This window comes from Populus alba, chromosome 6 (genome assembly GCF_005239225.2).
Source record: "Populus alba chromosome 6, ASM523922v2, whole genome shotgun sequence".
In the NCBI taxonomy this organism is placed as follows: domain Eukaryota; kingdom Viridiplantae; phylum Streptophyta; class Magnoliopsida; order Malpighiales; family Salicaceae; genus Populus; species Populus alba.
In genome coordinates, this window is record NC_133289.1 from 18,053,570 (window position 1) to 18,064,937 (window position 11,368).

General features: G+C 34.0%; 1 protein-coding gene across 3 annotated transcripts; it reads right to left on the reverse strand.

Moving 5' to 3' along the window:
• Window positions 1–4,662: 4,662 nt before the first annotated feature.
• LOC118043871 (uncharacterized) lies at window positions 4,663–11,106 on the reverse strand. 3 transcript variants are annotated; one of them, XM_035051972.2, is made up of 15 exons: window positions 11,026–11,105; window positions 10,783–10,855; window positions 10,595–10,696; window positions 10,216–10,496; window positions 9,845–10,104; window positions 8,909–9,062; window positions 8,484–8,593; window positions 8,272–8,359; window positions 7,479–7,811; window positions 7,323–7,397; window positions 6,951–7,092; window positions 6,494–6,785; window positions 5,740–5,848; window positions 5,438–5,617; window positions 4,663–5,039 (listed from the first exon to the last, which is right to left on the reverse strand). In XM_035051972.2, exons 4-15 carry the CDS (start codon window positions 10,381–10,383, stop codon window positions 4,863–4,865), a joined length of 2,088 nt encoding a protein of 695 aa, XP_034907863.1. In that variant the 5' UTR covers window positions 10,384–10,496; window positions 10,595–10,696; window positions 10,783–10,855; window positions 11,026–11,105; the 3' UTR covers window positions 4,663–4,862. The 3 variants fall into 3 exon arrangements, 2 of the variants coding, with proteins under 2 accessions (XP_034907863.1, XP_034907866.1); XR_012170187.1 differs by lacking the exons at window positions 4,663–5,039; window positions 5,438–5,617 and adding an exon at window positions 6,061–6,327 and having other exon boundaries at window positions 11,026–11,106; XM_035051975.2 differs by lacking the exons at window positions 10,216–10,496; window positions 10,595–10,696; window positions 10,783–10,855; window positions 11,026–11,105 and having other exon boundaries at window positions 8,909–9,009; window positions 9,845–9,985.
• Between the last annotated feature and the right edge of the window lie 262 nt (window positions 11,107–11,368).

The window sequence follows — 11,368 nt, forward strand, 5'->3', positions numbered from 1 at the left end:
TATGTTAGAAGATATGAATCAATGTGTATATATATAACTTAGAAATTAGTTAAATTACCTAAAAAAGATGTTGCAAGTTGTAGGAGAGTCTACAAGATGAAAGATGGATTAGAGAAAAAACGATGTATGTTCTCCAATATGAAAAGTTCAAGAAATCAAATAGAGAGGATTGTGTGCATGGATTAAAAAAGTTCAAGTCGTTAAGCCATTACCTTTTTTTATTAACATTGAAAGAATGGTTTGCTCCTATTTATAAAGAGAGTGCAAACATTACCAAGTATCCGAGAGAGATATATTGTTTAAATAATTTTATGTAATTCAAGTTAAAGTGGAAATTAGTATGATATGACATGAATTAATTGGCTGGAGTGTGTGCATAGGTTTATATTACAACACATACACACGTGTGTGTGTGTGTGTGTGTGTGTGTGTGTGAGCATACGCGTGTGCGTTTTCTTTATAAGGAGGAGGCCGAGACAACAAAAACATTAACAAAAGCTAAAATCCCTTGAAAAAAATATTATTCATATAGACTCAGGGTTGCTATTAACTGAAACAGTGTGATGATAGTTTTTCCCTTCCCATCTAAAATCATTGAACTAGCTATCGGAGACATTGAAATCTTTTTATAAGGTCTATTAGTCATTATCAAATTGATAGGGGATAAATAAGTCTTTCATATTTTAAAAGCATAACAAAATGATCAAAATATCTTTGAAAGAAAAAATTTGTAAACTGATGTCCAAGAGTTTTTTCATGTTTTCACATTGATGTTTTTGTTATTATTAGGTTAGTTGAAGGACAATTTGGTATTTTAATAAATATAAAATATTATTAAAAACAAAAAAGTGGATGGAACATGCGACGTATGTATTTTTTGGATGGTGTATGCGGCATCTTTTAAAGGCCAAACATCAGCTTCTACCATATCATTGGAAGTACTATGATGTTCTCTTTCTTTTGGGATAATGAGTGATGGTGTTTGAGTGGCGGTGTGATGCCGATGACCTTTTTTCCCCCTTCTCTTCCCACATTTCTCTTTCCTTCCTTCAAAAATCATGAAGGCTATGCAAAATTTCAAAGTTATTCTCATATTTATTGAGATGTCAAATTCAATCCTTATTCTTTTGATTTTTAATTTTTTTCTTGATCATTTTATAAAATTTTTATTTGTTTTCAATTTCATCCTTCAATTTCAATTTGTAATATGTTATTTTTTTCAATATGAACCTCATTCTTTTGATTGTTTTATTTTTTTAGTCCTTTGGTTAAATTTATTTCTCTTTTCAATTTTAGCCTTCAATAAAAAAATAGTTTTTTTATTTTTATTTTGATCCTCATTCTTTTGATTTACTAGGTTCTTTTGGTAAATTAATTTTTTTTTAATTTCACCCTTCAATAAAAAATAAAATTTATTTTTTGTTGTAGTTTTGATTTTCATTCTTTTAATTGCTATTTTTTTTTTTGTTTAAAATCCTTTTGTATAATTGAAATTATGTTTTCAATTTCTACCTTCAATATTTGATTGGTTGATATTTAGGCTTTGTGATTTTTTCAAATATAATGCTTATGGTTTAATGATCCGAGTCACAGGTTTAAAAAGTTAACGTAGGTTGACATCTTTTTATTTTGTTTTTTTTTTTTATGTATTTTCTTTTAAGCTTTCATCATTCGATATTGATTTTTTTTAAAAGGCTTTTATGATTTTTTTTTTTCTATCAGGTTATCTCGATCTTATAATCTAATTTGTGAGTTTGTCTGGTTAATTCAAATTGACTCAGCTCTTGTTATATAAGTTACAAATTTCTTATCCAATTTTATCCTTCCGTAGTTAATGAGTTGCGAATTGAGCTACTCTGTTTATTCCTTTTTGAAAGTTTTTTTTCTTCCAGGTTATCGTGATCATTTATTTTTTATTTGGTCCATCTATTGTTATTGTTGTTGTCTGTTTGTTCAATTATCTAATTACAATAAAATCAATTTATTTGATCTAGTCAGATTTATAGCCTGAATTGCGGATTTTTTTATCCTTTAAAACATATTTGTGACACTTAAAATATTATTTTTACGAGAAAAACAAAATCTAACCTACAGTGTATTGCAAGTTCATCACTTTAAAACTCTAATTGCTCTTATGTACAACATTTATTTGGAGAATTAAGGAAGGAAAGCTTGCATTATTCTTGTTTAAATAGTGAGATAGTAAGAATAGAGTGTATTGAATTCTTGGGATTTGAGAATTTTTATACTTTATGTAACCATCTTCAAATATAGTAAAGATCTCTTTGCAGCGGATCAGTAGGCTTTAAATAACAGAACCATTATAATAGATTCTGTTTATCTCTTCAATTTTTTTTTCCTGCCATTATTTATTATCAAATCGCTCCCATTTGACAACAAAAGGTAGCAAAACAAGCATTGGCATAATGCGGAAGACATGATGCATGATTCAGCACAAAACAAGCATTGGCATAATCATTTTAATTGCATCTAAGCAAGAAGTTGCGTGGTTCTATATAGCAAAAAAAAGCACAACATATCATACAACATGAGGCCTTGGAGGCTATGTTTCCACCATTTTTTTTTTATTAGACAATAATCCTCAAGTAATGCCTCATTATTTGCTCTTACCTAACTATCCTTTTCAATGAACTAATGTCCATTTCAATTCGCATTGAAAATTAACCGCTAAATAATAATAAATTAACCACTAAATAATAATAATAATAATAATAAAGTTGGTATTAACAAATAAAGGGATCGCAAGCTTTTCCATCTCCATCACCCGAAACCCATCTTTATCAAATGATCTATAAAAGGGAAACATATATGGCATTAGGTGGCTATCATCATCTTCTTGATTCTTGAGCGGTCAACATTTCATACACGTTCCAATTGCTTGGGCTAAACTTAATCCAAGAGGAAACAGAAATAAAAACAAAGAAAACGAAACATCGCATTCTAAGCAGAATGCGACTTATCATCATTGGATCCTCTTACAGTTTACCTTCAAAATGGTTCCATGCACGACAATATGGAAGGAAAAAGAGACTCCATGCATGGAACTTGTCATCAAGATCAGTCGTTTTTCAAGGGGTGGGAATGGAAATTCAATAGCAAGTTCTCTAGGACAACATCAAAGGAATTAAATTACTGATTTAATTTCATAAAAAAAATGTTATTATCTTCCTCTTTCTCAAATTCTTATTATATTTCGCATTTTGGGTAGCATTACGTATATTGTTTGGACTCCACTAGTCCCTCCGTCGAATTTAATCGGGTTTCTCCATCAGCAGTGTGATTAATCTTTTTTTTTTTTTTCTTTTTCTGTCAGATATTCATGGGGTTAGTGCTCAATGCTGCCATGCTACAATGGAGAATAGGACCTTGGCAATGTCTTCTTTGTTCAAGGAACAAGGCCATAAATTAGTTAGCTAGATAAGAAACGAAAAATCGAGATGGTCCTCAAATGGAGAAACGACAAAACAAGTAATCATTTATGTAAAGCTTTATAATAAATTTTGTCATCCCAAATATAAAGAGGTTGACCATAAAGAGAAAAAGATTCCCTAGTTAATTATGAACCTTTTGCTGAGCTATTTATCATATCATTTGTTGCAACGTTGCTTGCTTCTACTTTGCTTAGAAATCATTACTAAATAGATGGAAGCAAGCATCCAGATAAGATCATCCCCATCTTTACATACATTAATTCTTCAGTGTATGAGTGGTGGGACTAGCTAGAGGTCCACGAAGAAGAAAACGTATAAGGCACATCTTCAATTGTTTAAAGAGGAAAAGGAAAAAAGAAACATTTTTTTTTTGTTTACTTTGTGATGACGAAACAAATATTTGGGCAAGCTGGAGTGCATACTAACATAACAGAGAGGGGAGGAGGGTGCACATGTGAGGAAGAAGAAGAAGAAGAAGAAGAGAGGGACTAGGGTTCAAGTTTTTTACCATATAATCAAAGCTATTGCCTGAACATAATTATTTTTTCCATTAAGAAATTGATGGAAAGGATGGTGGATTATGCCATGAGAGTAGCCTTATCTCTGCATATTTGAATGAAATCTGGTTCCCAATTACTTGAACAAAACTGACTAAATTGTTTATTTTCAACAAAATTAAAGTGTTCTTCATCATGATTTTTTTTTCTTTAATGAATTGCAAGCATCATGTTGCTTTGTATGGATTAAAACATGAATAAGTTAAAGGCATGGGCCCTAATAATTTCTCCCCTCTTAACTTAAAGATGCTTTCAGTTTTCTTTTTCCTCTTAAAAAGATGCGATCAGTTTTAGTGAGATCGTAATTGTAATAAGAATCATCATTATTAAATCTTGATCAAGCAAAGACAAAGCACAGGCTTGAATGCTTTTAGATATACAAAGAGCTTCATCAATGGCTGGATAGCTCAACTAATTACAAGTTGGTTGATGAAGCTTGAAAATGAAGTTGCTTCAGCAAAGATCGTTATAATGGTTCTTAGGTGATGAGCTCCAACAATGAAACAGTGGCCATTTCTCTTGCTCTGAGGATGCAAGGTCAAAGCAATTTTTACCCCACACCGCATCAAAAAGTATCCAATGCCCTAATTTGGATCTTGGACACCCTATCCATCAAAATATGAACACCTTCAAAGAGTTCAGACCCAAAGAAAAGAGAGAACAAGAAAAACTTGTTGGCCATGTATGAAATCTTATGCATATGCATCAAACTGTAAATTCAAAACCCCTTTCATCTCAAAGTTTCGAACAAAAAGAAGCAGGGTCAACAGAAAAGGTTGACATGAAAGTATTTCCTGCCGCTATCCTCTGGTAATTGTTGTTTTAACGTTCAAGAGTTACAACTGGTTGACATTCAAACAGCTACAGCTGAGTTCATCTCATTGAGAATCTTATTGTAGGTACGGCAGTCGGAAGTGGTTATAAATCCTGGAGTAAAATCTGAAAAGAATCTCAGCACTGCAGCTAGGAGTTGAGAATCATTAGAAGCCAAAGCAGCTTCCAGAAACAACGAGGGGCGGACAGTCACAACCTGGACAATGAATGGATTGTTTTGTTAGGAACGTTGAAAATTCATTCCATCTAACATTGTGGTTTAAGATAAAATTGCTTAAGAAAAATAGCAACTCAAGACATTTTCTCTTGTTCAGCATAAAATACACTGTAGATTTTATTCAGCATGGCACCATATCTTCTCAATAAAATAGAGCATACAAAAAAAATTCTCACAATAATTGATTCACTGAACACTAAAAGCACCCACAAAGTGAACAGAATGTAAATAGCTTGATCATGACTGCAACAATAAGTGCTGCATCTATACCAAAGGTTTGAAAAACTACTTATCTAGTACAAATCGATACCTTGGTTAAGTTAAAAATATAATATCATATTTATATCTATACCCGAAGTTGGTAGGGTAAAAATTACCTTGTGCTTCCTAGCATAACGCAAGGCTTCAAGATAATATCCATCTTGCACTAGTTGCAACACGTAGTCATGATGCAAAGAGAGCTGTCTCAGCATATCTAGAGCCAGCTTCCTAACCTGGGAATTTTGACGGCCTGATTCTAGGAGCTGCATTGCTACTTCTTTTGAGGGTTGAAGAACCTGTAATGAAATAGTTGCACTCGTTAAGACCAAAAAGGCTAAAAAATAAAATAGAGAGCTTTCATTACTATCCAGGAGATTTCTTTAGTTCATAAGCACATTTTTAGGCGATGTTTCAAAACCTTGTTTATGATGAACAGTGAGAGTTCTGCATATCGCTCATTGCATGCTAGAAGTTGTATTGCCAACACATTGATGTTTGGTTGAACTTTTTTCTTTACTGAACTTGCACTGCAACATTGGAAACAAACATGTCATTGGGTGTGAACCTAATATACACAAGCAGTTATGAACACATGCACGATAAAAAGAAATAAAAAAAAACAATATCAACATTTCCTAAATACTTTTCAAGTTCATCTTTTCCTGTCACTTTCCTGGCACAAGTTACCTGATAGGTACATGAATCATTTTAATAACAGAACTTGAGAAACCAAAGTTACCCAGTCTAATGGATGAAAGAGAGCCACCAATTTGACTGTTTTCTGGACTGGTCCATGTGAGAAATTGATACCCAGTCAACAATTTTTTACGTATTCTATAATACAATAATAGCAAATATACCTGCATTAGTGTTAAAATCCATTATTCATTTCAATTTAATTCTTTTTTATATATATATATATATCTGTAACAGGAGCTCGCCCGTACTAGGCAAGGGGCAGTGTCCTTTTTTCATGTTGTGCCTGAAAGTCTTGCTAACACAACAGCTGCAAAACCAGAATGGCTTAAGGTTCTTCACTTCAATATTATATAGTAGATTTACACAAGCGCAAAAGCAAAGGTTGATTAAAATAGAATATCATTAGGAACACATGTAAGAGTCCAAGCCTAGAAACATTGCAGGGCCGTGAATCAAACATAAAATTGACATACCTACGAAGGAACTCAACAATGATGGCAACAAAGTAAGATGAGTCTCCCACCATCTCTTCCTCAACTGGAGCAAACACAAGGCTATACATCTCATTGGGTGAAATTGCTGGAGAAGTAACTTGAGACTCTTGCCTTTCAGAAACACTAGCATTTAATGGGCTGTTAGTTGGTCTAAGATGCTGAGAATGTGAAGATGATGTGTGAACTTCAGTGCTAGAACTCTCAGCACCACCTGATAATTTCTCCTTGTTCACTTTTCGGTTTGTTTTTACTGATTTGAATTGGACATTGTCTGACATAGAAAAATATATAGATCTATTCAGAGATTCATTGTCAACTAAGGCACTATATTGGCATTTGGTAGATGTTCCATGTCAATAAACTTCTCCTGTAGATGAATTGGCACCAAATCTTGGTTTAACAATCTGTGTCCCACAAGAATGTGAGGTTTTCTCACCTTTAATTCCTTTGAGATAACTTCCTGTTTTGAGTGACTGGGAGTAAGACGCAATCAGTACTTCTATTGCCTTGGCAACCAATAAGACCGGTCTCCTTTCCAAGATAAGGTTGTGTGTAATTGCCAAGCACAGCTGCTTAGCCTGAAACACAACAATTAACTCCAGCAAATCAGTAAGAGCTCATATTTAAGAAAGGCTGTTGAATGAATTTCACAAGGCATAAAAGATATATCCACTTTATTTCTCTTTAAGTGATTCTCATATATGTTATTCTTTTCAAAATCACTTATCATGTTCTTTGGGAAACAAAATTTCTTACATGTCCCTTATAAAAACCAATGAGCTTATCAAAATGTAAGAAAGGCTTCCACCTTACTAGCTTCCAACTTCCTATGCTGCAAGAACTCAAGCACTGATGGAACTTCAGAGCTACATGCAGAAATTGCCTGCAACCAAAAGAATCTAATTATAAGATTAGATAACACATGAAAAAAAAAAAAGTTCATCATCAAACTGATTTAACTTGCCTCCAAGTCTAAATGGATTTTCCATAACTGCTTATTGGAAACATTGCATATAAGGTCAGGAATCAGAAATGTCCAGTCATCTCCATAAATGTTTGATTCAGAATCACTTATGTTGGCCTCTGAACTTTCACCATCTTTTACGGTAGATCGCGAGGAGGAAGCATTAGACCTGGGGAACCCCCTAAACAGTAGAGGCAGTGGAGCAGAAATGGGTGCTCGAGAATCTACAAATATGTCATAGAGTATAACAACCTTTGTGTCCACTTGATGGATAAGAAGTACATTATCAACCACACTAACAGCAATTTTGCTTGAATATATTGGCAAGGAACCCTGCAAAAAAGGCACATTACCATTTCAATTCTAGAAACTGATTTGTGTATTGATTTTGTAGCAAGTCTAGTACTTAGTTGACATGATGAGGCACAAAATAGTTGGATGAGTTGAGAGTTTCAAAAAGTTGGCCGTCACTATTTGAATGCTATGATCCATGAAAAGGTACCCAAGCATTAAACAGGGCCAAGTCAGGTGCTGGTACACTCATGCAAGCAACTGATAATTCACAGATAAGTCCCAAGTTCAATCTTTCACATATTTAATAGAGTGCAACAAAGCATATGCTCCTCAGCTCTATAGTTACCTCCAAAATTTACTTTGATCAGTTCCGTTCTTGAATGCAAATTAGGTGAAACTAAGATAACCCAATTATTGTTCCCAAAAAATTGTGTCATAACAATAAACAATATCCAAGGTTAACAGTAACAGAGAAAAGGAAATTAGAGAAAGGAATTACCTGCTGCACAACAGCATCTTGATAAAACCTATATGAGTGAAGCAGCATTGCAACTCTATCAATTTGCAAGCAGTATATCCTCCCATAGCTGACAATGTTGAGATTTTTTAACATTAGTATAAGCGAACAAATCATTCTTTTCTTGGTGAACAATGTAGATGACCAAGTTATATGTATTAATCTACTAGCAATCAAACTACCAAAAAACCTACATGGTTGCAATATAGACATCTTCAGCTGCTAGGACAGGCTTACTGTTAGCCTCAGATTTTCCCATTACCATCTCAAACTTTGGCAAGCAAACAATCCCTGCAGATGAAAGCTGAACAAAATAAAATACATTGTTGTCAGAGTTTCAGAAGAAGCTTCAACTAAAGAAGATGCCCACAATCATCAATCAGCTTTAACTGATAGAATCTCAAAACATCAACAATTCTATAAGCTCTTCTTGTACATGTCCTAAGATATGAATAAGCTAGCATCTTCTTGACATTCTTTTCCAGAAATCATTGCCCATGAAATCAAGGCAGTATGCTTAATTTTAATTTCCAGAAATGTTATGTACAAGTGTACAGCCCAACAAATTCAGCCAAGAACCAATTAAAGTTGAAGCCAGTGATGAAAATTCTTGGCATACCTGAAATCCACTGAAGGTCTTGCATTGCATTCCTGAAGCAAGAAGAACCAAGCGACTCTCATGTGTATATACATACCAGCTCACGTTCAATTTCCTTGTATCTACCAATTGAAATGATTTTGATTCAGCATCACAGGCAAGCAAATCCAGCCCACTGTGATTAAGACTTCATTTTAGTGAAATCAAAAGGGAAGATCTTAATGGCATAAAAGGGATTGAATCAAGTCTGGAGAAAATCAAATAGGAGTGTTACTAAAGAAGCTATTACTAGAGAAACTTTCTATTCCTTTTTTGTCTTTTTTTTTTTTTAACAGATGGCCATGTGCAGAAATCTCCATGACATACAACGCCCCTAATATAGATAAAACTCGAATCATATTCAGGGGTCTTCTATGTATATGAGAGAATTCTGCAATGAAGATCTCAATCTTTAGTATATTGGAAAACAGAATTTCCCAATCTCAGCTGTAACAAACCCATCAAATGTGCAGAAAGTGAGGTATGAAAATTTTCTGAGGATATGCAAGTACCAGGTCATTATTATTATATTCAACATGAGCTCATTATCCAAGAAAAATACATAAAGCAAGTCATCTATCGTCACAAGTATAAATCAGACTAGGTTAAAAGCCTAACTAGGAAAAATGACCATCTTTCAGCCATTAGCTGAGGTGGCGAGGTGTAAGAATCAAGATAGGATCAGGGTAGATTCGAAAGTTGAAACTCTCCAAGAACTTTTTGGATAGAGGTTCAAATAGAACATAAAGACAAAATCCATTTCCTTCTCACAATACCCAAGTTTCAATTGATTCCTTCTTTTTTTGCCTCAGAATTTAAGGCAAATAAACAAATTGAAGAGCAAACAAATTGAAGACCAACAAAAATGCTTAACTTTTTTTAAAAGCCACATAAAACAAAATAAAAGCTTCTTCTTACCTGGTCTTTACTAGAACAAAATGGCACCGTGGACAATCAGTCCAAAAAAACCCTAGTATGCTCTCTGACTCTGGCTTACATTTGTGACAAAAGTTTTTTCCAGTTTCCCTATGAAAAAACTGGATCTCTTGACTGGTTCTCTGGATTGCAATGATCTTCGCATCTAAAGAATACCGAATAGATAGGATAGGACCTTCACTTATCAAATCAGAGGTAGGTGCAACAAGAGGATCAAAGGGAGCAACTTTCCATGAAAAAACCTGAATTAAAGACAAACAAATCAATTTTGAATCAAATAACCTACATTCACTTTTAAAAAAATCATGATAATGCAAATGAACATTGAATAACTGATTTTAACATCAGATTACCTGATCAGATGTGGGGGAGCATAATAGCTTATTCCCATCATCATAAAATAAACCCCTTGATCCTGGAACATTACATCGTAAAGGAGGGTGCTGAATATAAACATGTGACAACCCTGCAGACCCACTTAAACTAACACTAAGCTGCGAGATGGATGCTTTCCCAGACATACCCAAACCAAATCCTTCACCTCTCAAATTTAAGCTATTAAACTTACGCTTGCAGTATTCAGTATCTGCCCACAAAATATCCAAGATAGAGAACCTCAAGCCTTTCCTCTAATCTGCCAAGCAAAAGGAAATACAGAAATCTGATCAGATCCTTAGAAAAATTGGAAAAGCAAGAATGTTTTCATTTTCTTGAAAAATTTGAGTTTCATACGGTATTCTGCATGCAATTCTTTAGAGAAAGAAATTCTTTCAAACACATATCCCGCTCAATTTCCGGAACCTTTGTCGCAACACAGCCTCCGTATTCTTTTGCCTACAAAAAGAACACTTCCTTCACTTCTATCAAAGAAACCAAAACCGTGCTATAAATCAAACTTGTATCTTCTAAACAAAACAAACCTGGGCAGCACAATTAAATAAAATTCGTCTCAGCGTCGAACTACTACCATTCCTTTCTTTCATCTCCACAATACTGTAAGACAATTGAGAATTTGAAGACTATTTTAACCAAATAATAATTAACGATTCATAAAAACGCAAAACGAAACCCTGAGCAACTAAACTGAAGCTTAATCCAATCACTCAAATGCACTAAACAAGAAAAAAAGAAAAAAAGACAAGCAAGAATCAGAGAGAGAATACCTGGAGAGAGGTAAACATTGAATGGTAAGTGAGAAACTGAAGAGTCGGTGGTTTGTTTTTCTGTTGTGAAAAGAAAATTGTTTACGGTTATATAGTGGTTGGGTCATGATTTGGGACCCAGGAAAGTCCCCGGCCCATGTCTGCGGAAATGAAGTTCCAGTTATGGGTAAGGCTTCGTGCGATGGGTCTTATGGGTTGAGATAAGTGTTCGGCCCTTTGGGCTTATCGCCGGAAACTTCTAGGCCGACTGTAACAGCTATGCTGAGTTCAATTGTGGATTAAGTGTCTAATGTGATGTATGTTATTTTTTAATTAAAAATATATGAAAATAATTTTTTAAAAT

What these genes read in the sequence shown, in the direction of transcription:
- LOC118043871 (XM_035051972.2), bottom strand. Translation starts at nt 10,383, where the DNA reads ATGTCTGGGAAAGCATCCATCTCGCAGCTTAGTGTTAGTTTAAGTGGG. An exon ending in GCTCCCCCACATCTGATCAG is followed by an intron (nt 10,105 to 10,215) that starts GTAATCTGATGT and finishes TCTTTAATTCAG; the next exon opens with GTTTTTTCATGGAAAGTTGC. An exon ending in GGAAGTTGGAAGCTAGTAAG is followed by an intron (nt 7,093 to 7,322) that starts GTGGAAGCCTTT and finishes GTTGTGTTTCAG; the next exon opens with GCTAAGCAGCTGTGCTTGGC.